The sequence below is a fragment of the Trachypithecus francoisi genome, unplaced genomic scaffold (genome assembly GCF_009764315.1).
Source record: "Trachypithecus francoisi isolate TF-2019V2 unplaced genomic scaffold, Tfra_2.0 Lachesis_group20, whole genome shotgun sequence".
Taxonomy (NCBI): Eukaryota; Metazoa; Chordata; class Mammalia; order Primates; family Cercopithecidae; genus Trachypithecus; species Trachypithecus francoisi.
Window position 1 is genome coordinate 16,433,883 of NW_022681466.1, and position 27,277 is coordinate 16,461,159.

Below are 27,277 nucleotides of genomic sequence, written 5' to 3' on the forward strand. Positions count from 1 at the left end.
AAAGCCACAGTCTATCTCTATGTCTCTGTGGACTCCTGGTGCAGGGCAGCAGGAAGAGCTAAATGCATGGAGAGAAAGGGGAGGGCAGGGCAGAGGCAACAGGGAAAGCAGGCTGTGCTTGTAAATCATCCAGAACGTCCATGGGGTCATCAGTCACTCATCTCTTCCTCTCCGCTTCACAGAGGGACAAGTTGTGACCAGAGGAAGGCAAGGACTTCTCTATGGTCATTCGGCAACCTGTGAAGTGGCAGTCTTGAGCTTGACTCTTCCCAGTTCAGCACCTGTAGACCCTCCCAACCCAGCCCCATGACAACCCTGCTCCAGGTGCACCAGTGCTTTCTGTGGCTGAGGCAGCAGGAGCACCAAAATGTATACGAAAGCATCCTTGGCATGGTGGCAGGGGATCAGCCCAGCATGGAGGCACAATTCTGGTGCTATGGCAGTCACAGCTGCATCCAGGGGCCTGAGCTGCCGTCCAGAAATTTGGAGAGAATGGGCTGTCCAGAGAGGTAGCGAAATCCTGGGCACAAGAAGTATTCAAGCTGCTGTGGAAGGGGAGGAGGCTAGATTAGCTGAGAATTCCAACCACTGCCATGAGTCCAATCTGTGGATTCCACACTCCAGCTCTGGGAGGGCGAGGACATGGATCCTGCCTCAGGGAGGACTGCTTGGAGTCCCAGTGCACCTGTCTCTTCCTGGCCCTTCTCAGGCATCCTGAATAGGTGGGGACAGAGCACACGTGCATGTGTGTGTGCACGTGTGTGTACAGGGGAGAAGTGAGGGAACTAGAATGTGTCTGGTTCCTAGAATGGCTTCTCCCGTCTCCCCCACATGCTTGGCCTGAAGGGATGGGGTTATACGTTTGGAGGATGAGGGGTCCACTTTCCTGGGCTCAGCACCTTGCACAGATCCCATGGAAATGACACCACAACTGTGTTTCCCCTCAAGTCCTGACTCAATCTGGTGTGTGCAAATGACCTGGAAGTAGAACCAGGTCCTAAAAGGCAAAGAGCTTCTAGAGGATGCAGCTGCTTGGCTCAGATTAATTTTTTGTTTGTTTTTGGAGACAGGGTCTTGCTCTGTCACCCAGGCTGGAGTATAGTGACATGATCACAGCTCACCATAGCCCTGACCTCCTGGCCTCAAGCGATCCTTCTGTCTCAGCCTCCCAAGTAGCTGGAACTATAGGCACATGCCACCACACCCAGCTAATTTTATTTTTGTAGAGACAGGGTCTTGCTATGTTGCCCAGTGTGGTCTCAAACTCCTGGGTTCAAGCGATCTGCTCACCTTGGCCTCCCAAAATGCTGGGATTGCAGGTGTGAGCCACTGTGCCCGGCCTCTGGTTGATTCTTAAATCGAAGGGATGTCTGGATAGAGAGATGGTTTTGCAAGAGAACGGTTTGAGTCTGGGAGAGGGAGTCTGAAGTCCCAGCATTTTCTCTGGCAGCTTAAGGGGATGGGTGGTGAATGGGGAGAGGAGTGGATACTTCTTAGGGCCAGGGGTTCACACCCTGGAGACACACCTGGATGTGAGGGTAGGATCAGGGCAGGGGGCTCTTTCCCCACTAGGTCTCTCTGATGGCCATGGGAGCCCCCAGAAGAGAGAGCCACCCTCACACTCAGCTTCTCAGGGACAGGCCCCGGCCAGGCTCCACCCTTTCTCCTGCTCTGCTCACCCCCGAAGGATTTAGAAGTCCAGGAGGCAAAGGCGGCCCCCTATACTCTGCATGCTGAGGGGCAAAGGCACCTCTTCTTGTTCCTGTGCCAACTCTGACAGCCTAAGCTGGGCTGTTTGGTAGAAATTTGAGCCAGGTGGGAGTTGGGGTGTGTCTAGCTGAAGCCCCTCCTTTGAAGTTTCTTCTCTCACCTCTGCTCTCCCTCTGGGTTAGAGCCCCCCCACACTGGTGCCATCTGTGCAGGACTAGCAGGGCAATAAGTGTCTTCTCCAGGACCTGTATCTGTGTCTCTACCATGGGGTGGAGGGCCAGACCCACAGGGCCATGTATGGGTGACCTGGAGGAAGGCGGATGGGTTACCAGAGGAGGACCCCCAACAGCTGAGGTCTTTTTCTCCAACAGCAGAAACTCCAGAGTCCCCCTTCCCCTCCGATGGACTGGTCCCTCCCTGACCCCAGGCCCACAGAAGTCACTGAAGCAACAGAAATTTGTCTTTATTGTTTCCACTGAGGGGATGAGGAGGGGTTGAGGCCCCTCTCAATATAAAGGGGTTGGTGGGCAGAGAGGCGTCTGGAGGCCAAGGCCCAGCCTGGAGAAAGAAGCTCCCCCACCGGAGCGCTGTGTCTCCCTGAATGCCCGCCCCCAGGAGCTGCCTCTCGCCAGCACTCAAGCTTCCTCCAGTCCCGAGGCCCCTGGCTCGGTGCCGAGCGTCCAGGCTGTCCTACCTGGGGCCTCGGGAGGACATCGGTGGTCGGGGTTTCGAGGTATTCAGCCACTGGGGGTTCCTGGTGGTCCATGGAGGGTATTTCGTGCCTTTCGATGGGGAGGTGTTCGTGGCGTTCGCAGTTTTCTTGTGGTTTTTAGATTTCTTCGGGCCGGGAACAAGTCTTTGCAGTCATGAGGCTGCTCCCCGAGCCCAGCTCGGGCCGCGATGTGCGTAGGGGTGCCTGGTGGTGTCCGTGTCCCGCCCCCCGCGCCCCGCGCCCCCCCACCCCTCCACCTCCCGCTTTCCTCCCTACCTCACGCCCTCCGCCGGCCCACCTGCTGTTGAAGAGATTCCCCATGTACTTCTTGAAGGAGCCTAAGTTCAGCCAACTGGCGGCCCTGGGCTGCGGCACTTGCAGCTCCTCGCCCAGGGCGCCCTCGGGCTGCAGCAGCAGCGACACGAGGCCCGCTATGGCCAGAGCGAATACGCAACGCAGGGCCGGCGTCTGGAGGGGGCGGGGCAGACAGAGCCGCGGGCGGTCACGTGATGCGAGGACTGTGGTCAGCGCGGCGCCCGGACCGGAGCTTGCAGGTGTTCCTCGCGGTGGGCAGGCTGGGGTGCAGGGGTGCTGAGACCGAGGGACGTGTCTATTTCTGGGACACACACCAGTGCACAGACGCCATAAAGAACATCCTGGTGCCCGGAGGAATGATGCACACCTGGACATGCCCCGTGATGCAGGCGGAGCATCGAGGTGCTGTGGCTCACGCCTGGAATCCCAGCACTTTGGGAAGCCGAGGCGGGCGGATCACCTGAGGTCAGGAGTTGAAGACCAGCCTGGCCAAAGTGGCGAAATCCTGTCTTTACTAAAAATGCAAAAATTAGCCAGGCGTGGTGGTGGGCGCCTGTAATCCCAGCTACTCGGGGGGCTGAGGCAGGAGAATTGCTGAAACCCGGGAGGTGGAGATTTTAGTGAGCTGAGATTAGGCCACTGTGCTCCAGTCTGCCCAACAGAGCCAGACTTCTTCTAAAAAAAAAAAAGGCCGGGCGCGGTGGCTCAAGCCTGTAATCCCAGCACTTTGGGAGGCCGAGATGGGCGGATCACGAGGTCAGGAGATCGAGACCATCCTGGCGAACACGGTGAAACCTCGTCTCTACTAAAAAAAATACAAAAAACTAGCCGGGCGAGGTGGCGGGCGCCTGTAGCCCCAGCTACTCGGGAGGCTGAGGCAGGAAAATGGCGTAAACCCGGGAGGCGGAGCTTGCAGTGAGCTGAGATGGCGCCACTGCACTCCAGCCTGGGCGACAGAGCGAGACTCCGTCTCAAAAACAAAACAAAAACAAAAACAAAAAAACAAAAGGAAAGAAAAAGAAAAAAAAATGAACAGAGAGACACACCCTAAGGTGGACGCATGAGGATGGCATAAAGCCATTGGTCAGCTCCCTAACCTCACCGACCTCTCTCCCGCAAACTCCTTGCTTGTCCCCCTCTTTTCTCCCTGCTGTTCCTGCAAAATGACAGTCACTCTGTTCTCTGCCTGGAAGACTCTTCCTCCAGACATCCTCATGGGCCAGCTCTGTCTCCCCTTGTAAGCATTAGCTCAAAATCCACCTTTTAAATGGGTCCTACCCTGCACCCCTATTTAAAATTGCAACCCGGTCGGGCTCAGTGGGATTACATGCCTGTAATCCCAGCACTTTGGGAGGCCAAGGTGGGAGGACTGCTTGAGCCCATGAGTTGGAGACTGCCTTGGGCAAAAGACAGCCCGTCTCTACAATTTAAAAAATAAATAAATAACATAATATTGCAACCCAACCCCTCATCTTTCTGTATCTTTTTCTTGCTCTATTTTTGCACTGTTTTTTCTTTTTTCTTTTCTTTTCTTTTCTTTCTTTTTTTTTTTTTTTTAAAGACAAGGCCTCCTTTTGCTTTCCAGGCTGGAATATAGTGTCAGGATCATAGCTCACTACAGCCTCAAACTCCTGGGCTCAGGCCATCCTTTTGCTTTGGCCTCCCAAGTAGCTAGGTCTACAGGTGCATACAACCATGTCCAGCTAAATTTTAATTTTTTGTAGAGATGGAGTCTTGCTATGTAGCCCAGGCCGGTCTCAAACTCCTGGCCTCATGAGATCCTCCCGCCTCATCTCCCAGAGTTCTGGGATTACAGGTATGAGCTGCCACACCCGGCCTGCACTTTCTAACTTACTATATTCTATACTTACTATATTTGTTGTCTGAGTCCCTTCCCAGCAGCATATCCTCCCTCAATGTAAGCATCATTAATTACAGCTGGGCTCTTCGCCTATTTTGTCTATTGATGGATTACAAGCACCTAGAACAGTGCCTGGCACTTAGTAGATACTCAATAGTACATATTAAATGAATGACTGACAGTTACACAGAGGAAAGCCAGTCTGAGGATTCACACACCCAATGCACAGAGAATTTTGTGCCTGCAACACACAATGATTTACAGACTATGGTGCCCATAAACATGATGCACACCCGCAGAGCTCCTAAGCCCCTCAGCCCTCTTTTAACCAGGAACTCCCCTCATCACCACCACCCCAAGCAGGAATAAGAAGCCCTAGGAGCTATCCTGGCCCTCAGAATGGCAGACGAGGCTGCCCTGGCCTATCTCCTTCATGCCCTTAGTGGGCCTGAGGAGGGGCCCTTGGTGCCAGGCCCTATCCCCAAGCTCCTAGAGAATACAGCTGATGCGGACCCAGACTTGGCCACCAGACATTACCATGGTGCTGGGCAGGTGCAGAGGAGCTCAGCAGAGTGTCACTGGCCAGGACCTGAGGCCCTTTATATTCCTAAGCATCCATGACCCCTTTCCCTCTGAGGCTCCATTCACAGCATAGCCTTCTTTTCCTCCCTGTGTCATGACCTGAAAGTCCGGAACAGAGAGAAGGTGGGGGTGGAAGCACATGGGCTACCAGCTGTTCTGACCAGGTCACAGTCCCTGCCGGGGGCCCAGAAGTGTGGGTGGCAGAGGCAGGGAGGCCTGGGGTGTCAGGTAACTTTTTGCTCCAAGTACACAGATCCCAGGAAGAAACTGGCTCTGGGGTTGAGAGGGGGTTGTGCTTTTCCCAGGGGTTACTGTCAGGGTTTGGAAGGGGGTTATGCTGAGACCAGATACCCCTCCCCATCTGGCTAGATCCAAGGTACGTCTGCCTCCTTCCCCTGCAGGGCTGCTTTGGGGTCCCAGCATCCCTATTCCCTGCCCCTAGGCCTGCTGCCATGGGGAGGGGGTGGAGTTGCAGTTTCTGGTTTCAGGATTGCAGGCCCCGCTGCACAGCCTGGAGATTTTCTCAGCCTGCCTGACCATTTTGGAGCCCCTGAGGCATGACCTGCTGAGCCTTCTGGAGGGCAGTGGGTCTTGGCTGCTTGGATAATGGACTTAGGCCTTGGCTGCCTCAGGCCACAGAGCCTCAGCTGTGTGGCCTGTCAGGAACCCTCTACATCCTCAATATTGCTGCTTTTCTGGGGCAAGTTGTAAAATGTGTGCCAATTCTTCGTGCCTACCCCAACCCCAGAAGGGGCACAGTAGGAAGAGCAGGGACTTCTGGATAAGAATCCTGACTCCGCTCCCTCCTGACTGTGTGACCTTGATTAGGGGACATTATCTCCCCTGAGCCTCCACATCCTCATCTGTGAAATGGAGCTGGTTGCATCCTGGCATGGGACGGTTGTGAAGATGGAGGTGGGTGATGTAGCTTAGCCTCTGGGCAGCTCCTGGCACATGCTAGGTGATTAACAGGCGTGAGCCCCTCCACTCATAGAAGAACCCCCTCCAACCTTTTTTTTTGAGATGGAGTCTCACCCTATCGCCCAGACTGGAGTGCAATAGTGCGATCTCAGCTCACTGCAGCCCCTGCCATGCAGGTTCAAGCGATTCTCCTGCCTCAGCCTCCTGAGTAGCTGGGATTATAGGTGCCTGCCACTGTGCCCTACTAATTTTTGTATTTTTAGTAGAGATGGGGTTTCACCATCTTGGCCAGGCTGGTCTTGAACTCCTGACCTCGTGATCCACCCACCTCGGCCTCCCAAAGTGCTGGGATTACAGGCGTGAGCCACCACACCCGGCCCTAAAAGAACCCCTTTCTCCCATCTCTACTTGTCCCAAAAGTGTCTCATCTTCTGGCCTCTTCTTATTAAAACTTGCCCTTGGCCAGGCATGGTGGCTCATGCCTGTAATTCCAGCACTTTGGGAGGCTGAGGTGGGAGGATCACTTGAACCCAAAAGTTTGAGAGTGGCCTGGGCAACATATTAAGACCTTGTCTCTACAAAAAAAAAAAAAAAAAAAGTAAAAGCTTGGTGTGGTGGCATGTGCCTGTGGTCCCAGGTATTGGGGAGGTGTTGGGCATAGGTATTCCCCACCTGTGCCCAACAGAGAGAAAGGAGAGAGACAGTTCTTGAGCCCGGTTCTTCCTGCTTGAGCTTGGTGTGTCAACCAAAAGAGTCAAACTCTGTAAAATATTTGAAGAAATATTTGAAGGAATTTATTTTGAGCCAAGTATGCATGACCAATGGCCCATGACAGCCTTCAGGAGATCCTGAGAACATGTGCCCAAGGTGATCAGGCCACAACTTAGTTTTACATGTTTCAGGGAGACATAGGACATCAATAATATATGTGACATGTAGAGTGGTTTGGTCTGGAAAGGCTGGACAACTGGAATGGGGTTGGGGAAGCAGAGGACTTCCAGGTCATAAGTAGATCCAAAGATTTTCTGATTGGCAATTGGTGGAAAGAGTTAAATTATTGTCTAAAGATTTAAAATCAACAGAAAGGAATGTTTGGGTTAAGATAAGGGATTGTTGAGACCAAGGTTTTATCATGCAGGTGAAGCCTCCAGGTGACGGGCTTCAGAGAGAATAGACTGTAAATGTTTCTTATCAGACTTAAAGAGTCTGTTCTATCAGTAAGTCCAAAAGGAGGGATGGTATAATTGGCATGGCTGGGCCCCCCTTCCCATCATGGCCTGAACTAGTTTTCAGGTTAACTTTGGAATGCCCTTTGCTGAGAGGAGAGGAGGAGTCCATTCAGATGGTTGGGTGAGCTTAGAATTTTATGTTTGGGTTTCAGTTGGCATCCAGTACCCCTTCCCCCAAGTTTGGGGTCCCTCCCAAAGGAGATAGGCCTGGGTCTCTCCTCACATCCTTGGGGGTCTCAGAACTGCAGACTCAAACCTTTGCCTCAAGGAATCCCTTTGATGATTTGCATAAACGCTTGGAAGGGTTCAAACCTTTGGGAAGTTCGGGGAGCTGCTCTGGAGCTGAGACACGGCCAGTCTATCTCCCTCCATCCCCCTTTTGTCTCGTTCTCACCCTGAAGCTGCAGGCCTCAAGCTTTTTGGCTGGATTCTTCCCAAAGCAGGTTGGGTGTGCTGGTACTGTAATCACCTGATGGGTTCTTCCTGCCTGCTGCACAGACAAAACCAATCCACTGAGACCATGGCATTGCAGTAAAGAAAGAGTAATTGACACAAGGCCGGCCACACAGGAAACAGTTATTACTCAAATTGGTCTCCCCCAAAACTTGAAGATTAGTTTTTCAAAGATAGTTTGGTGAGCGGGGTCTAGGGTATAGATGTATAGGTGCTGCTGATTGGTTGGGCATGCAGAATGGTATGCTCAGGGTATGCTAAATGGTCCTTGAATGCTGAGTCTGCTTCTGGGTGGGGGCCACAGGACTGGTTAAGTCACAAGTCTGGGTGGAGCCAGAAATGCATAAAGAAACATCTTTCCTTATGCAGATGTTGTACAGCTGTGCTTACACATTCCTTTGTAAGGACAGGGCAGTCTCCACTAAGTTAGGGGACAAAAGTGACTCTTAGTGATGGCATGAGCTCTGCCCCTACTCTCAGATACAATGCCAGGAACTGTGAGGACCAGAGGCCCTGGAGCTGCTGCCTGGGTGTGGTCGGTTGCCAGTTATCAGCCTCTCTGAACTCCATGTCCTTAGTACTAAACAGAAGCCCCTTTTGCAAGGTGGGCCCTGGGAAGCACTGTTGGGGCCATCCCTCGTTGATGGCCTCTTCCATCTCTGGGTTTTCATGGCTTTTTCAGGAGCAGGCCTTGCCACCCTGAGTGCCCTCCATGACCACAGCTACCTTCTGAGGAAAGAGGCCTCAGGGGTCCTCTCTGCATGTAGCTGCCTGGCAGGCCTCACCTGGCTGTACATGGGAATCACCTGGGGAACATTACAAACCACTGTTGTGTTGCCCTGCTCCCCAGAGATTCTGCGCCTTGTATTAACTGAGCACCTAGAGCCAGGTGTGGTGATGCACACCTGAAGTCCCAGCTACTCAGGAAGCTGAGGTGGGAGGATCCCTTGAGACCAGGAGTTCAAGATTAAGCCTGGGGAAACTATTGAGACCTCATCTCAAAATTAATTAATTAAAAAATACTGAGCACCTACTTGATGGCCAGCATTGAATAAGGTGCTGGAGTTACAGTGATCATTAAGATATAATTTTTGTCCTCGAAGAACTTCAGTCAGGTGGGAATAGGTATTTATTGAATGGAATAATATTCAAGAAATATCTACCAAGAGGCCACTTCTTGGAAATCCCTGTTGGAAAGAAAATTTTTATCTTTTTGATGAGCAGAGTGCAAAGTTGTCTCTTTAGATGGATGGAATTGGAAGGGAATTTAGTAATCTAGTTCCTATCTCCGAACCTCCCATTTTACAGATGCAAAAACCAAGGCCAAACAGCTAAGTTTTTTGCCCTGGAGGAGGAAAGTGGTCTCTGAAAGCCAGAAGACTCTCACATTACAGCATTCCTGCCGGTTTAGTCCGGATTGATCTGGTTTGATCCGGTTTAGTCCGGTTTGGTCCGGTTTGATCCAGTTTAGTCCGGTTTGAACCGGTCTTTGAACCGGTTTAGTCCGGTTTGAACCGTTTTAGTCCAGTTTGAAATGGTCTGATCCGGTTTGAACCGGTTTGAACTGGTTTAGTCCATTTTGATCCGGTTTGGTCCGGTTTGAACCGGCTTGAACCGGTGTGATCCGGCTTTATCCGGTTTGAACCGGTTTAGTCCGGTTTTGATCCGGTTTAGTCCGGTTTTGATCCGGTTTAGTCCGGTTTTGATCCGTTTGATCCGGTTTAGTCCAGTCTGACCCGGTTTCATCCGGTTCGATCCGATCCGGTTTGATCCGGTTTAGTCCGTTTGGTCCGGTTTGATCCAGTTTAGTCCGTTTTGAACCGGTCTTTGAACCGGTTTAGTCCGGTTTGAACCGTTTTAGTCCAGTTTGAAATGGTCTGATCCGGTTTGAACCGGTTTGAACTGGTTTAGTCCATTTTGATCCGGTTTGGTCCGGTTTGAACCGGCTTGAACCGGTGTGATCCGGCTTTATCCGGTTTGAACCGGTATAGTCCGGTTTGGCCCGGTTTCATCCGGTTTGATCCGGATTAGTCCGGTCTGAACCGGTTTGATCCGGTTTAGTCCAGTCTGACCCGGTTTCATCCGGTTCGATCCGATCCGGTTTGATCCGGTTTAGTCCGGTTTGATCCGGTTTGAACCGGTTTAGTCCGGTGTGATACGGTTTGATCTGGTTTACTCCGGTTTGATCTGGTTTGATCCGGTCTGATCCGGTTTGAACCGGTTTAGTCCGGTTTAACCGTTTAGTACGGGCTGATCCGGTTTATTCCGGTTTGAACCTGTTTAGTCCGGCTTGAACCGGTTTGATCCGGTTTGATCCGGTTTCATTTGGTTTGATCCGGTTTTGATCCGGTTTCGTCCGGGTTGATCCGATTTGATCCGGGTTAGTCCGGTTTGAACCGGTCTTTGAACTGGTTCAGTCCGGTTTGAACGGTTTTAGTCCAGTTTGAACCAGTCTGATCCGGTTTGATCCGCTTTGAACCGGTTTGACCCGCTTTGAACCGGTTTGAACCGGTTTAGTCCGGTTTGAACCGGTCTGATCCGGAACCGGTTTGATCCGGCTTGATCCGGTTTAGCCCGGTTTGATCCGGGTTAGTCCGGTTTGAACCGGTTTAATCCGGTTTGATCCGGTCTGATCCGGCTTGTCCGGTTTAGTCCGATTTGATATTTGATCCAGTTGATCCGGATCCGGTTTAGTCCGGTTTGAACCGGTTTAGTCCGGTCTGACCGGTTTAAACCGGTCTGATCCGGTATAGCCCGGTTTGAACCGGTTTGGTCCGGTTTGAACCTGTCTGATCCGGTTTGATCCGGCTTGATCCGCTTTGTTCCGGTTTGATCCGGTTTGAACTGGTTTGATCCGGTTTAGTCCGGTTTAGTCCGGTCTGATCCGGTTTAATCCGGTTGGAAGTCCGGCTGATCCGGTTTGATCCGGTTTGAAGTGGTTTGAACCGGTTTACAGTCTGATTCGGTCTGATCCGGCTTGAACCGGTTTAGTCTGGTTCGATCCGGTTTCCAGTTTAGTCCGGTTTGAACCGGTCTGATCCGGTTTCCAGGTTAGTCCGGTTTGATCCGGCTGGAAGTCCGGTTTGATCCGGTTTAGTCCGGTTTGAACTGGTTTGATCCGGTCTGATCCGGTTTGAACCGGTTTAGTCCGGTTCGAACCAGCCTGATCCGGTTTGATCCGGTCTAGTCAACTGGTTTGAACCGGTTTGATCCGGTCTGATCCGGTTTAGTCCGGTCTAACCGGTTTGATCCGGTCTGATCCGGTTTTGTCCGGTTTGAACCGGTCTGAACCGGTTTGATCCGGTCTGATCCGGTTTAGTCCGGTCTAACCGGTTTGATCCGGTCTGATCCGGTTTTGTCCGGTTTGAACCGGTCTGAACCGGTTTGATCCGGTCTGATCCGGTTTTGTCCGGTTTGAACCGGTCTGAACCGGTTTGATCCGGTCTGATCCGGTTTTAACCGGCTTAGTCCGGTTTGATCCGGTCTGATCAGGTTTTGTCCGGTTCGAACCGGTCTGAACCGGTCTGAACCGGTTTGATCCGGTCTGATCCGGTTTGAACCGGCTTAGTCCGGTTTGATCCGGTCTGATCAGGTTTTGTCCGGTTTGAACCGGTCTGAACCGGTTTGATCCGGTCTGATCCGGTTTGAACCGGCTTAGTCCGGTTTGATCCGGTTTGAACCGGTCTTTGAACCAGTTTAGTCCGGTTTGTCCGGTTTGATCCGGTCTGATCAGGTTTTGTCCGGTTTGAACCGGTCTGAACCGGTTTGATCCGGTCTGATCCGGTTTGAACCGGCTTAGTCCGGTTTGAACCGGTCTTTGAACCAGTTTAGTCCGGTTTGAACCGGTCTGATCGGGTTTGAACCGGTTTGAACTGGTTTAGTCTGGTTGGACCCGGCTTACTCCGGTTTGATCCGGTTTGAACCGGTGTGATCCGGTTTGGTCCGGTTTGAACCGGTTTAGTCCGGTTTGATCCAGTTTGAACCGGTTTAGTCCGGTTTGATCCAGTTTGAACCGGTTTGATCCGGCCTGATACGGTGTGATCCGGTTTAAACCGGAGTGTGTATATGTGAGTGTGTATGAGTGTGTCTATATATGTGTGTGTGTGTCTGAGTGTGCATGAGTGTGTATGTGTATATGAGAATGTGTGTATTTGAGTGTGTGTGCGTATGTGAGTGTGTGTAGGGTGTGTGAGTGTGTGTGTATATTTGAGAGTGGGTGTGTATGTGAGTGTGTATATCTGTATACGTGAGTGTGTGCATGCATGCAATGTGTGTGTGTCTGAGTGTGCATGTGTATGTAGGTGTATGAGTGTGTGTGTGTGTGTATATGAGAATGTGTGTATTTGAGTGTGTGTGCGTATGTGTGTGTAGGGTGTCTGAGTGTGTCTGTATATGTGAGAGTGGCTGTGTATGTGAGTGTGTATGTCTGTATACGTGAGTGTGTGCATGCATGCAATGTGTATGTATATGTACAGCTCTCCTCCAGGTCACTAGTTCAAGCGGGGACACTCCTCTAACCTGTCTCCAAAGAGCAACTCAAGTGCCTCATGTGGTCCCCAGGGCGTCTAACTGGGTCTGCTTTGTGCTTTGATCCCCTCTTCAACTCCTACTGTCCAGAAGCTTCCTGCACTCCCTCACCTACTCCCTCACCAATCTCTGCCCTGTCCAGGGTCTATAGGGACACTTCAAATTATGGTTGGTTTGTAAGGGGGCTCCAGCAATAGACATTGGATCATTGGGGTGGTTAGCAGGACTCCCTCTACTCCCAGAGTTTGCACTGACTTTTAAAAATTATTATTATTACTACAATTACTATGACTGAGATATTGGGGTATCCCTATGTTGCCCAGGCTGGTCTTGAGCTCCTGAGCTTAAGGGGTCCTCCTGACTCAGTCTCCTGAGTAGCTGGGACTACAGGCATGCACCCCACACCCTGATGCACCGCCTTTTGCAAGCTCTTCTCCACTTTGGCAATGAGCCACCTGTTACTGGTCCCTCACATGGTGCCCATATCAAAGCCCTTGGCACTTCAGTGGAGGCACTGGAGGGAGAGGAGGAAAAGAGAAGTGGTTGGCACAGATGGATGTGGGCAAGGTGCCAGTAAAGAGTGTGTAGGCAGCGAGAAGAGGACATGCTATCTGTAACAGATACCTGGAGCTCCAGAAGCCCTGGGGTGGATCCTGCCTTCTGCAGGAGAACCTGAGGTCAGCCAGGACACATCAGACAGCCAGAGATAAGGACTAACCACCCACAGCCCACTGGCACCTAGCTAGAGCCTGCCTAGACCTACTCCCAGAATGGAACTGCATTTATGGAACACATTCTGTGTGCCTAGCTCGTGGCAGCCCCTCTACCTCCATCCTCTCCCAAAGTTGTTATCCCCATTATACAAATGAGGAAATTGAGGCTTGGAAAGGTTATTTAACTGTCCTAAGACACACACACGAAGGGGTTGAGCCAGGATTTCAACACAAAATTGCCTGGTTCCAGAACTTCCCACCCCAACAGGGAGGTGGCCAGACTAAAATCAAGAGGCAAGGCAAAGTGCAATTGTTGGGCCAGGTGGAGGAACAGCTGCTGCTTCCAAGAGAGGTTTTGGGGCTCTGCTCTCTAGAAAGGCAATCTGACATGAATGCAGGCCAGGCTGGTGGTAGTGGTAGTGGTAGTGGTGGAGGGGGCTCAATTTCTGTCTTGAGGTTGTGTGATGAGCAAGAGGCCAGGAAATTTGGTCCTTCCCAGAGGCCTCGGTTTAGTCCTGGTGGGAAGGCAAAGCTGTCTGGATCCATTCCTGTTTGGATGCCCTGTTGAGGCAGGGACTAGGGAAGGTGGCACAGCTTTTCCTTTAGAACAGTGGTTTCCAAAGTGGGTGTGCACCTACGGGTGTGCAAGATGGTCCTTTTGGTATGGGAAGACAAAATTGGAATTTCTATTTATAGTTAAAAAATTAATCTTGGCCTGGTGCAGTGACTCACACCTGTAATCCCAACATATTGGGAGGCTGAAACAAGTGGATCACTTGAGCCCAGGAGTTTAAGGCCAGCCTGGGCAACGTGGCAAGACTCTATCTCTATAAAAAAATTTAAAAAATTTATCCAGGTGTGGTGGCATGCAGCTATCTATGGTCCCAGCTACTCTGGAGGCTGAGGCAGGAGGATCGCTTGAGCCTGGGAGGTCCAGGCTGCAGTGAGCTATGATCACGCTACTGCACTCCAGCCTGGGCAACAGAGTAAGACCCTGTCTCAAAATATATTTATTTACTTATAAATAAATAAAAATAAAAATTGGCCGGGCGCAGTGGCTCAAGCCTGTAATCCCAGCACTTTGGGAGGCCGAGGCGGGTGGATCACGAGGTCAGGAGATCAAGACCATCCTGGCTAACATGGTGAAACCCCGTCTCTATTAAAAATACAAAAAACTAGCCGGGCGTGGTGGCGGGCGCCTGTAGTCCCAGCTACTCAGAGGCTGAGGCGGGAGAATGGCGTGAACCCGGGAGGCGGAGCTTGCAGTGAGCCGAGGTCACGCCACTGCACTCCAGCCTGGGCAACACAGCAAGACTCCGTCTCAAAAATAAAAAAATAAAAAAATAAATAAAATAAATAAAAATTATTCCCTACGTGTGTGATTTCTAATATGCATACTAATTAATTGACTAACACTAATATAGTTTATAGGCAAATATTTATATAATTTTATATAGTCCATTAAGGCTCTACATTTACTTTTTTTTTTTTTTTTTGTGACAGAGTCTCGCTCTGTCAGCCAGGCTGGAGTGCAGTGGCGCAATCACGGCTCACTGCAACCTGGGCCTCCCGGGTTCAAGCGATTCTCCTGCCTCAGCCTCCAGAGTAGCTGGAATTACAGGTGCCCACCACCAAACCTGGCTAATTTTTGCATTTTTAGTAGAGACGGGGTTTCATCATACTGGCCAGGCTGGTCTTGAACTTCTGAACTCACATGATCTGCCTGCCTCGGCCTCCCAAAGTGTTGGGATTACAGGCACGAGCCACGGCACCCCACCCAAGTTTTTTTTTTTTTTCTTACTGAGAAGTATAGTCCATAAATATGGTTTCCAGAACGAGGCACCCGCGAGTCTCAGGTGTGGAGGCAAACCACCGCAGAGGGTGAGTGTAGATAGACTAGGGATAGCTGTTGGTGGCCCCTGCTGGTCATTATAGGAAGTGCAACATCACTCAGTGCAAAGCCTTATCTGCTGAAAATTTGTAACACTCTTGAGTTTTATTTTTCTCTGCGCCTTGACTCCCAAAACTCTGGGCTGAACACCACCATAGAAAAATCTTGATTTTGGGGGAAGGAGAGATACTACCTGCACCCTTATGACCTCTGAGGCTGAGGCAGGGAGTAAGGCAGAGCTAATTACAAACCCCAGAGAAGGAGGACTCGTTCCCCTCTTGAGGTAGGGAGCAGCCCTTAACTGCTAGGGGATGCATTGCCGAACCGCAAACCTGCTTCCCTTCCCAGCTACTCCACTGCCAACTATTAGCACCTCTATTCCTTTGGGGAACAGCTTAGGACACACTGCACCTTTATTATGGCATTCAGCTGTGCTACCAAGAAGCGCTTTTTGTATCTATGTAACACAGCCCTTCCTGACTTCAACCCCAGACTGTGAACTCTAGGAGGTCATGGCCCGTATCTATCTCAGTATCACAGAAAGTGGTACCTTGCCTGGCACAGAAGAGGAGCATCCTATTCTGCATCAAGAAATATTTCTTCTCTTTCTGTAACTGCACAAGGCTGTTGTGAGAATGAAACAATTTGTCAATTGTAAGGTCCTGAACAGATGTGAGAGGCTGGCATTCTGCAAGGCCTTTATTAGAGAGATACTTGTTGACTGACGAATGCAGCAGGGCAGCCGCTAAGAATAATGAGTTGGGCTCCACCTCCCCAGGTGGGCCAGAATCTGAGATCCCAGCCTGTCCTGAGGATCCTAAATAGAATGGAAGGTTTGCTGTGGGTTACTGATTGAGAACTAATTAATATCTTGTAGAGATTCAAATTCTTCCTCTTCCCAAATACAAATAGCTGCGTGATTTCCAGCCCAGAGGTGGACAGGTGAGAGTGGAGGGTAGCCTTTATAATGGAAAGGGGAATTCTTCCTGAATTCAATTAGAAGGATTTTCTAGGCTGGGTGTAGTGGCTTATGCCTGCAATCCCAGCACTTTGGGAGGCTGAGGCGGGCAGATCACCTGAGGTCAGGAGTTCGAGACCAGCCTGACCAACATGGAGAAACCCTGTCTCTACTAAAAATACAAAATTAGCCAGGCGTGGTGGCGCATGCCTGTAATCCCAGCTACTCGGGAAATTGAGGCAGGAGAATCGCTTGAACCCGGGAGGCAGAGGTTGCGCGGTCAGCCGAGATCGTGCCATTGCACCCCAGCCTGGGCAACAAGAGTGGAACTCTGTCTCAAAAAAAAAAAAAAAACAAAAAACCCCAAAAAAACAAAAAAACAAAAACAAACAAACAAAAAAACCGTTTTCTAGCTTGCAGGTAGAGGAGAGAGCTGCAAGCAATGTGCTCCAGGAACCCTCTTTGTTTAGAGAACAAAGCCCGTAATTCCTGTCAAAGCTATCTGGGGTCCATAACTTTCTTCTCTCAGTAAAAGCGTGGGGCACCTAAACAATGTGGTTTTCAGAAGTTTGGCCGCCTCTGTGGCTTTTCCCTATATTCAAACTTATACCCTTGGAATTCAGGGGAGAGCTGAGTCTTGGGACCTAGGGACCAGTTCCCTGCTTTCGGGATAGATTCCCATATCTGAGATTTCTAAGCAAGCTTCCAGGATATAATCCATTTCTTTTCTTTTTGTTTCTTTTGAGACAGGATCTCACTCTGTTGCCCAGGCTGGAGTGCGGTGTCGCAATCTCGGCTCACTGCAGCCTCAGCTTCCCAAGTGGCTGGGACTACAGGCGCGCGCTGCCACGCCCAGCTAATTTTGTTTATCTTTTGCAGCGATGGGGTTTCACTATGTTGCTTAGGCTAGCCTCGAACTCCTAGGCTCAACCGATGCTCCCGCCTCGGATTCCCAAAGTGTTGGGATTACAGGAGTGAGCCACCGCGCCCGGCCAAAGATGCAGTTCATTTATGATCTTAGGATGACTCCCACATCTTGCTGAGGGTAACCGGACGAGGTGGAGGAACGCCGAGGTCGGATAAGTAGCGCAACTGACCCCAAATGCCAGGCGCACTGCACAGAGCCTCTCGTATTTGGAGGCCCAGTATCTTTTACTAGCAGATCTGGGGTGGAGCCGGAGGCTGGGCGAAGGCGGGCCAGTGCGTTTAACCCTTCATTTACTTCTTGGGGGATGGGACTCTGAGGAAGGCTAGGCTAGCCAGTTACTTCTTTATTCCATAGACAGGGAAATAGACCAGGCCTCCCTCACCCAGACCTAAAATAGGCTCTCGAATCCTTTCACGAAGACATTTCCTCTTTTTTGGAAATTTTCTGGAAAGTCTGGAATCCAGATACTCACCCTCTGAGTCCTTAAAAAGCTGTCCCTGATCCCGAGGCCTTCTGGGGCTGGTATCCTGCTTCCTGGGAGTCTCTCTAAAGTCTTCCCGTTCCTTTTCTCAATATGGAAGCAGGATAACGAGGAAAGGTGATGCACGCCTGGGACTAGAACGCGGGTCTAAGCCAAGAGGGGTGGGCGGAGTAATCAAGCCGGTCTCATTCGGCACTTTTACCATCGCCGTTTTAAGGGATCCTTGGGAGCCGAGGGACACCAGCGGGTACCGGTACCAGTCCTGCCTCCCTAACCCGTCCCAGTGGGACGGCGTCGTGGTCTGTGCGGTGTCTCCCAAACCACTACCTGGCTGTCCCCGTACCAGCTGCTGGGAAAGACTACTTCCTCCGAGTTGTGCCTGACTCCGCGTTCTTCTCCCCTCCCCTCTCCGCCGGGCCTCCGCCCCCTCGCGGAGAGGCCTTGCCGCTTTAAGAGCCGGGCTAGCGATTGACAAGCAATAAACCGTGAGCGCCCGGCTGCGCTGGAGCTGCCCGGAGCTAGGGGCTCCCCGGGGCGCAGGTAGGCGTCCCCCGGCCCCCTGGCCAGCACCCACCCCAAGACCTCCGCCTCCTTTTCGTCCTGGCACGGCACTTAGGACCCTATTCACTGGGTTTAAACTCCACAGGCCCCTTTCACCCAGGCCCGTTCACTCCCTCTCCACCCGCCACCGCCCCTGGGCCCTCTTTCTGGGGTGCTAGTTGGGAGAACCAAGGCCCGCTGCCCATTGACACTGGTCCGCGCCCCTGCAGTAGGGGCTCCAAAGTGGCTTCAGGCACCAAGGTGGTGAGCTGTGAGGGGCCCAGGTATCCGCGCGGCCTCCCCGGGGTCTGTGCGGGCTGGGGGGACTTGGAAGCCCGGCATTACGTAAGAACCTTCCGGGGGTTGGGGAGCGAAACAGAGGTTGCGCTTTGTCCCAGTGGCCCCCGGTCCCCCTAGGCGGCCAACACCACAATCTTCACTGGGAGGGGGTCCCCAGAAGGGGCGCGCTGCTTCTCCCGCTTCCCAGGCTGTATGTAGCGGGTCGGGTCGGGAGCCAGGGTTAGGGTCTGGAGACTTGGGAGAGGACCGGTGCCAGAAGCGAAGAGCCAGGTTAGAAAGTTAGGTCAATTAAGTGGGGGGGGGGGGGGATAAGGACGGGGTGGGGGTTGGTGGCTGGGGCAGTCATTTAGTGACCTCATCCCTGGTCTCCGGCGGGCGCGCAAGCAGAGAACCTTCTTTGATGGCTGACAACACGCCCCCCTCCCCCAGGTCCTAGCGCCCAGTGTGTTAGGGCTGGGTTCGCTGGGGCAGGGGTGATCCGATTGTCCAAGCATGCACGTCCGCCTGGCCTTTCGACCCCATCCTCTGACCCTCAGTTCTGTCCAGCCCTCCCCGCGCCCTCTCGCTCTCCAAAGCGCCTTTGTCAGACCTTTCTTCTCCGCACCTCTTTGTATGTGTACGGATGGAGGGATGGGTGGGAGGTTGGAAGAAACCTCTCCCTTTTACTGCTGGTCCGCTCTCCTACGGACACTTTGGGTGATGGGGATATCTCAGAGGTAGAGCTGAGAGGGCATCTGGGCCCAGGCTTTTGGAAGCCGAGGTGCAGGTTCCCAGATGCCTGGGTGCAGGACCTTGGCACGGAGCCAGGCTAGCTTGCCTGGCACTGCCGTTCTCTTGTGGGCACAGCCAGGCTCCGCCCTCTCAGAGGCTTGGACAGGCGTGGGGGAGCAAAGCCAGCCGATGCTGTGGGAACCGACTCCCCGGGAGAAAACCCAGGCAGGCTGGGCAAGACTTCTGAGCGCAGGGATTTCATACAGGATTCTCCCTGCCTTTTCCCACCTTCCACGCTCTAGGGAAGGAGGACTTCTGGAGTCAAGAGTCTCTGACCTTATGAGGGAGAGCAGCAGCAGCCAGGAGAAGGCTCCAGGTCATCAAGGCCTGGGGCGGTGAAGGAAGGGATCCCTCCTTCCTGCTCTCTAGAAGTAGAGATTGGCACAGTGGATCCTGGGCGTTTCTTGCAGCCTGGGTGTAGCCTGAATAGGGGTGCCTTTCCCCTCACTGAAAGCACCTTTCTTCCATGTCCTCAGGGGCAGAGCCGGGAGGCAAGGGAACCATCCCCTCACTTTTGTAATTTCTGTCACCTGAGCTCAGGTGACCAGCTCAGGCCTGAGAGGGGAATGGGAGCAGAGAGGGTTTTATTGAAATCAGGTACGAGTCCTCTGGGAAGAATCCTCTTTGGGGGCAGGTGGAGTTGCTGTGGTTCCCTCATCCCCAGGACTCAGCAGGCATTCAGTCCTAAAGTGGGCACTGCCAGATGCTTCCCCCTACTCCCCACCCCTGCTGTGAGCCACTGCCTCCTGTTGTCATGGCAACTAGGAATTAGGGTTTTATCCAGCAGCAGATGCCCAGGAAGGCAAAGGGAAGAAGGGTGGGGGGTCACCCCCTGCCCTCTCCTGGGAGAACGAGGGAGCCCATCCTAGCCTGGGGAGGCCCTGGAATGGAAACTGGGGCTGTAGACTCCATGCCTGGTTCTACCCAGAGTACTTGGTCTCCTTGTGCCAGCTCTGAGCTAAGAAAGGGAGAGAGGAGAGATAGCCAGCCAGAGGGGCCATGGAGAGGTACATGTAACTTCTGTCAGCGCCCCAGATAAATGTCTGTGAAACATCGACGCTTTGGTAGGCCTAGGTTCCAGAAGCAAAGAAAATCAATGTGGTTCTGGCCCTCAGGGAACCTACAGTCTGGGAGTACTCGTGTTTTCTACTTTGACTCAAATTCTGGACTCTTCCATTATTTTTTTAAATGACTTTTTTTTTTTTTTTTTTGAGACGGAGTCTTGCTCTGCCGCCCAGGCTGGAGGGCAGTGGCCAAATCTCAGTTCACTGCAAGCTGCGCCTCCCGGATTTACACCATTCTCCTGCCTCAGCCTCCGGAGTAGCTGGGACTACAGGCGCCCGCCACCTCGCCCGGCTAGTTTTTTGTGTTTTGTTTAGTAGAGACGGGGTTTCACTGTGTTAGCCAGGATGGTCTCGATCTCCTGACCTCGTGATCCGCCCGCCTCGGCCTCCCAAAGTGCTGAGATTACAGGCTTGAGCCACCGTGCCCGGCCAATGACTTTTTTTTAAAGACAGGTTCTTGCTCTGTTGCCCAGGCTGGAATACAGTGGTGCAACCATGGTTCACCACAGCCTCGACCTCCTGGGCTCAAGAGATCCCCCGCCTCAGTCCCACAAGTAGCTGGGATCATAGGCACACACTGCCACACCTGGATAATTTTTAAATTTTTTGTAGAGATGGGGGTCTTGCCATGTTGCCCAGGTGGGTCTCAAACTCCTGGGCTCAGGTAATTCTCCTGCCTCAGCCTCCTAAAGTGCTGGGATTATAGGCATGAGCCACCTTGCTCAGCAAAATTATGTTCTTACCCTCTAAAAATTCTACTTGTTCCTTCTTCAAACAAACAAAAAAGACAGTAGGAAGAAACACTTTATTTATATACTTATTTTTGAGTCATAAAACCTGGATTTTCATTCTACTTCTCCTTATTAGCTTTGTGATCTTGGGCAAATCAGTTAATCTCCTTTATCCTCCCTGGTCTCCTCCTCCTCAGAGAAATAGGTATGTAATACCTACTCTTCCTGCTTCCCAGGACTGTTGGAATCATTGTTGTTCTCCAACCCCCACTTTCTGGGCAGCACCTTCTCCCCTACCTTGCTGACTGGTCCTGAAGGGGAGGCTCTTCCTGTTCCCTTCCCCATTGCTTTGCCCTTGTATCCGCTCATCCTCCTCTCTCCCCTCTCCAGGAGAGACGTTTCAGAGTCCTTGCCTCCTTCACCATGCCGGTTGCCACCACCAACTCTGAGTCTGGTAAGAAGGGGATGAGGATGTTAGCTTATTTCAGTGGTTCAGAGGGTGCCAGGCGAGGACTTAGGGGTGGGCACTTGCACAGGTCCAGATGAGAACCAACTGGCTCCACTGCTCTTCCATCCTACCACTTAGCCATTCCTTCTGGCAGCTGCTGTGGCCATCTCCTCTGTGTGGGTTCCTGTGCTGGAACGGAGAAGAGAAGGAATAAGACCCATACCTGCTCCCCTGCTCCAGTGTAGGGCTGGAGCACAACTCACTTCTGTGGAGGGCAGGGGATGCATGCTCCAGAGGTGACCCGTACTATTGCTGGAGGGCAGTGGCATGGGACCAGGGCTTCAGGAGGTGGCCTGGGAGCTGGCCCTTGGAGAATGGCTTAGGGATGGAGGGATTACAGCAGTACAGCCTGGGGCTGAGAAGTCCATAATCACTGCCCACTAGGCCAGCATGTGCCACAGGTGGAGAGGTGGTACTAGGGGCCAGGAAGCTCTGAGTGAAGGAACGCGAATACCAGGTCAGGATACCTGGGCGTGGCTCTGTAGGAGGCATTAGGACAAGGGAATGGGCCACTCAGATAAACTAGCAAAGCCTCAGTAGCAAACTGCTTAACCTCTTGGAGCTCACATTTCCTCTTCTGTAAAGAGGCTGCTGTGAGACGCAAAGGCTGTAATAGGAGAGCCCATTACTTTTAGGAATAGTCATACTTATTATACTGCTGTTGCTGCCACTGCCACCAAGTTGTTGTTTTTAAGGCAAGGTCTGGCTCTTTAGCTTAGGCTGGAGTGCAGTGGTACAAGCTTGGCTCACTGCAACCTTTACCTGCCAGCCTCAAGCCATTCTTCCACCTCAGCCTCCCGAGTAGCTGGGACTATAGGTGTGCACCACCATGCCAAGCTAATTTTTGTATTTTTTGTAAAGACAAAATGTTGCCCAGGCTGGTCTCAAACTCCTGAGCTCAAGTGCTCCATCTGCCTCAACCTCCCAAAGTACTGGGAATTCAGGTGTGAGCCACTGTGCCTGGCCTGAGTTGTTATTTTGGCATTAACCCTGTGTCCTTGAAACAGTCACCTCCCTTTGAAGACCTGAGAATTCTCTTTTTTTTTTTTTTTTGAGGCGGAGTCTCGCTCTGTCTCCCGGACTGGAGTGCAGTGGCCGGATCTCAGCTCACTGCAAGCTCCGCCTCCCGGGTTTACGCCATTCTCCTGCCTCAGCCTCCCGAGTAGCTGGGACTACAGGCGCCCGCCACCTCGCCCAGCTAGTTTTTGTATTTTTAGTAGAGACGGGGTTTCACCGTGTTAGCCAGGATGGTCTCGATCTCCTGACCTTGTGATCCGCCCGTCTCGGCCTCCCAAAGTGCTGGGATTACAGGCGTGAGCCACCGCGCCCGGCCTGAGAATTCTCTAAGATGAGATGATGGGACAAGATCAGTGTTCTTAACGTGTTTTTTTTTTTTTTTTTTTGAGACGGAGTCTTGCTCTGTTGCTCAGGCTGGAGGGCAGTGGTGGGATCTTGGCTCACTGCAACCTTCGCATCCCAGGTTCAAGTGATTCTCCTCCCTCAGCCTCCCAAGTAGCTGGGATTACAGGCACCCGTCATAATGCCCAGCTAATTTTTCAATTTCTGTAGAGATGGGGTTTCACCATGTTGGCTAGGCTGTCTCGAACCCCTGACCTCAGGTGATCCACCCGCCTTGGCCTCCCAAAGTGCTGGGATTACAGGCGTGAGCCACCGCACCTGGCCTGTTCTTAACTTTTATTGGTCCTGAGTCACTTAGAATCTGGTGACAGCAGTGAGCCCTCATCATAGACATATGCATCCATGCACAAAAGGTACATGCCACTCTAGGAGCTCATGGATTCCTGTAGTGCACGCAGGACCCCAGAAGGTTGAGTTCCCTGTGATAGAGGCTCTCTGAGTCCCAGGCAGCTGGGAATTGCTATGGTTCTGCTCTTGAGTTGTCTGAACTTCCCCCTGCCTGGATGCCTCCCTCCCATGCAGCTCCTTCCCTTGCTCTAGGCCTCGCTACTGCCTCTGCTAGAGGTTCCAGGGCTACCACTTTGGGTAGAATGATTCCTCTGTCCCTCCTCTCCAAGAACATGAAGGGAGTGAGCCAGGGTCTAAACTGTGGCACACTTGTCCAGGAAAGGCCTCTTCTCCTTGCAGTGGAGGGATGGCACCAATATCTCCAGCTTCTGCAGCATTGGAGGGCTCAGTTTCCCATCTCCGGTCTAGCCTGCTGGGCTCCCTGGGGTCTCCCCGCCTCTTTCAGCCTGCCTAGGCCCCACTGTAAGCTGCTTAGGGGTTAATTAAACCCACGCCTGAGCCCATGCTTAATGGCCTGTCCATCCGGGGCTGCCCATCAATGGTGCCTGGGGTTTCATCAATGGTGCCTGACTGGGGTGTAGGAGGAGGAGCAAGCCCAGCAATTTGGCTTCCTTATTGCAGACCACTTGATGGGGGCGTGGTGGGGAGGATGGGGGACAGGGAGTGGAGCCTTGGGGTGTGGCAGTGGGTTTTGCTTCCTCAAAGGACTCTTGGGGCTCCTGCTCCCCTTCATGTTGTTCAAGGGGCTGCTTCTGGCTTCTCATATTCAAAGGAAGAAGTACAAAGTGTTTCTCTTCCTTCAGGCAGCCTCTGTCCTATCCCGAGCTACATTAGCTCCCAGCTTCAAAAATCTAATGCTGGGTTCTGCCCCTTATTATCTGGTGGTCATTATACTTCCCACAGGACAGAGAGACAGCTGTGTCCCTGCCTCTGAGTTCAGGCTCCCCTTCCCTCCTCCTTCCCTGGGAGATCCCTGTCTTGGACTCTGTGAAGGGCAAAGCTAACAAGGTCCTTTTTCCGCCCTTCCCCATGGGTCAGTATGGTTGTTGGAAGGGAGGCAAAAGGTATAGGTGTATTCCTCTTGCAGAGAGACCCCATGTCTACTTTGGGTAAAGTCAGGGGCCCTTTTCCTGAGATTTGGGAGATAAATGGGCAATGGAACTGGGCTGAGAGCTTAGAGATCCTGAACCTGGCATCTCCTGATCTGCAGCCTTGCTCCCTCTTCCCCTGTCACCAGATTCCCTTCCTTCTTTGGATCAAGACTGGGATATGTGGCTGCTTTCAGGTGGAGCTGTCCCTTTAAATCTCTTCTCCATCCCTGGGTTACTGTCCTGGTGTGTAATTCTGCTGCCATGGAAACCCCAGGGGTGCAATGTGACCTGGTGCCACTCCTTGGGGAATGGCTGAGTGGAGGCTGCAGTACCCTGGTGGTGGCCTCTTGGGCACAAGATCTCAGAGGAATGGGGTCACCCAGGTGGAGCTGAATCCCTCCCTTCTGCCCACACTTTTCGCTGTGTGCAAATGTGCCCTCACTTTTCCTTTCTAGGGAACTGAGTTCCAAGATGCCTGGCTTGCTTCCTGGGCATCACCCCCTTCATCAAGGGGAAGAACTCATGGGAGATGGGGGAGGGGAAGAAGCTGCTGTGAGGTGAGGGGTAAGCAGGGCTGGGGCACCGTCCCTACCCACAGCGATGTCACCCCCCGCCCCCTGTATCCTGCCTCCCAGTGGCTGGCTGCGGGCTGGTGGGGGGAGGCGTTTGGGGCTTGAGATATTTGCCCCATGCCCGAGTGAGGCTGCCTCCCAGTGGAGGGCTGAGTCGTTCTTGGGGACTTCCTTCGATTGAGGGACCATTGTAAAGGAAACAGGGCCTGGGGAGGGGACTGAGAGCAGAGGTCAGAGGGCGTAGGCAGGAGGTGGTATGGGTGTATCAGAGGAGGGACTTCTAGAAAAGAGGGTGCAGGGACAAGATGGGTCAAGACTTTTCTCCCTCGGGTCTCCTCAAGCTGGCTGTGAGGGGAGGGTCTCGGGGTACCGCGCCAGTCTTGAAGGGGCAGCATGCCTACCCCCTCCCCAAAACCTCCTGTTAGACGCCTCCTCCCCATCCCCACCGATACTGACATGCTGGGGAGCGGGCCATCTGTGGGACTAGGGCTTCCTCCCACCACCTTTCTCCCACCCGGGTTACCGCCGGCTCTGCACCGCGCAGCGCCAGTCGGCGGGGGGGGGGGCTTTAGCCATTCAGCAAGGCGATCACAGCGTGCTATTGGCTGGTTCCTCAGAGGGTGCTCCCCCGACTCCCGCCTTCTCTAGCCCCGCCAGGCTCTGGCTCGGAAGGCGGCAGACGGTGGTGTGCAGGACACTCCGGGAGTCCCCGGGGCTGGGGGCCGCCATGGCAGGCAGCCCAGGCAGTGGGGTCTCCTTGGAGGGTATATCCCTGGGGTCTTCTGAGGAAGCGGAGCTCCAGAGGGAAGGTAGGGAAGGGTGGGCCAGATGGGGGCGGGGCAGCTGGCCCCTTAGCCTACCTTCCTCCAGCAGAGTCGGGGCATCTGGGGAGGGTGGCCTGGGAGAGGTCATCTGAGGGCACCTTCAGGAGAGCTGTCCTGGGCAGAGGGTACCAACTCCCTTGGCTCAGTCCTCCCCTGGGTAACTGATGGAGGGAATCTGGCATACCCTGGCAGGGAGGGAAGGGTCCCTGCCCTGGCCTCTTTCAGAGCCCACTGGGGACTTCGCAGGTAGGTCTCTGACCAATGCCAAGCCCCGGCCTGGGCAAGAGGGGTCTGAAGGGCAAGCTTGGACTTTTTTTCTGTAGAAGGCAGGGAGCAGGAGGAGGAAGGACATGGGAGTCCAGGAGTCCCTGAACCATCTCTGACAGCTCCAGTTCTAGTGCCCCCTCCTCTCCACTCCTGTTCCTTCCTGGAGGAGGGGAGCACTGACAAGAGCATTGAGAGGCGCCAGGGGTGCATCCTCCCCCGTCCTCCACGGCTTGGGTTCTGTTATGCAGATGTAGGCATAGGTGGCATGGTGGCAGAGTAATGATACCCCTTGCCCATCTCTGCCCCCAGCTGGGCACATTCTGCTTCTCACTTCCTTTTCACGGAACTTGCCACAGCCTGGAACTCCCATCTCTGCCAGTGAGTGAAGGCAACCCCCACCTCAGATCTCGGGGGCGTTGTTGCGGCCCAGCTGCAGGTGTTATCATGTCCTCTGTTATGTCCCATTCCGGGCTGAGAGTTTGCTTATCCCTGTGATGACTTGGTGTGACCTTGGCCTTTGGGTGCCCACAGTCATTCCAGGCCTCAGCTTTGACTTCCTATCATCCATGTTAATTTCTCAGTTATAGATCATTGCCACTCAGAGCTGAAGGGTCTGTAGTCATCATCTAGCCCAACTCATCCATTTTACAAGCAGGAAAGACTGAGGCCAGTGAGGGACAGTGACTTGTACAATGTCACACTGAATTAGTGGTGCTTAGACTAGAGGCTCTGCAGGCCCTGGCTCCTGTGTGGCTGCCTGCTTGACTCTGGGCCTGTACTCAGGGACTTGCTCCAAGTACTGTCTGTCTCATCCTTAAGCCTGCCAGGTGCAGGTGGCTGAGTCCTGGGCTTCAGCCCATCTAGAGATTGAGTGAGGAACTTGTGATTTTCTTTCCTTTTTCTTTCTTTCTTTTTTTTAAGACAGTCTTATTTTTTAATTTTTATTTTATTTATTTGTTTGTTTGTTTTTCAAGACAGAGTCTCACTCTGTCACCCAGGCTGGAGTGCAATGGTGCAATCTTGGCTCACTGCAAGCTCCGCCTCCCAGGTTCACGCCATTCTCCTGCCTCAGCCTCCCGAGTAGCTGGGACTACAGGCGCCCGCCACCATGCCCGGCTAATTTTTTTGTATTTTTAGTAGAGACGGGGTTTTACTGTGTTGGTCTGGATGGTCTCGATCTCCTGACCTCGTGATCCACCCACCTCGTTGTCCCAAAGTGCTGGGATTACAGGCATGAGCCACTGCTCCCAGCCAGAGACAGTCTTGCTCTGCCACCCAGGTTGGAGTGCAGTGGCGTGATCTCAGCTCACTGCAATCTCTGCCTCAGCCTCCTGAGTAGCTAGAATTACAGACCTACACCACTATGCCTGGCTAATTTTGGTATTTTTAATAGAGATGGGGTTTTGCCTTGTTGCCCAGGCTGGTCTCGAACTCCTGACCTCAAGTGATCCACCCAACAGCTTGTGGTTTTCTGGTGCAGGGCAGGACCTGGAACCTGACACCTGCTTCCCTTTCTCCCTTCCCCCCACCTCAGAGTCTCTTCTAGCTGCCTGGAGCCTCC

The 27,277-nt window shown here is 52.8% G+C and overlaps 1 protein-coding gene across 2 annotated transcripts in view; it reads left to right on the forward strand.

Annotated features, from left to right (window-relative positions):
* Positions 1-17,234: 17,234 nt before the first annotated feature.
* MPP2 (membrane palmitoylated protein 2) overlaps positions 17,235-27,277 on the forward strand; it is a 32,350-nt gene continuing 22,307 nt past the window's right edge. The window contains exons 1-2 of one of the 2 annotated variants that reach the window (XM_033182825.1): positions 17,235-17,821; positions 21,078-21,141. In XM_033182825.1, coding sequence (XP_033038716.1) covers positions 21,111-21,141 — 31 coding nt within the window. In that variant the 5' untranslated portion in view covers positions 17,235-17,821; positions 21,078-21,110. Of the gene's footprint in view, positions 17,822-21,077; positions 21,142-25,306; positions 25,435-27,277 lie in introns of those variants that run through there. The other variant, XM_033182826.1, reaches the window with a different exon arrangement.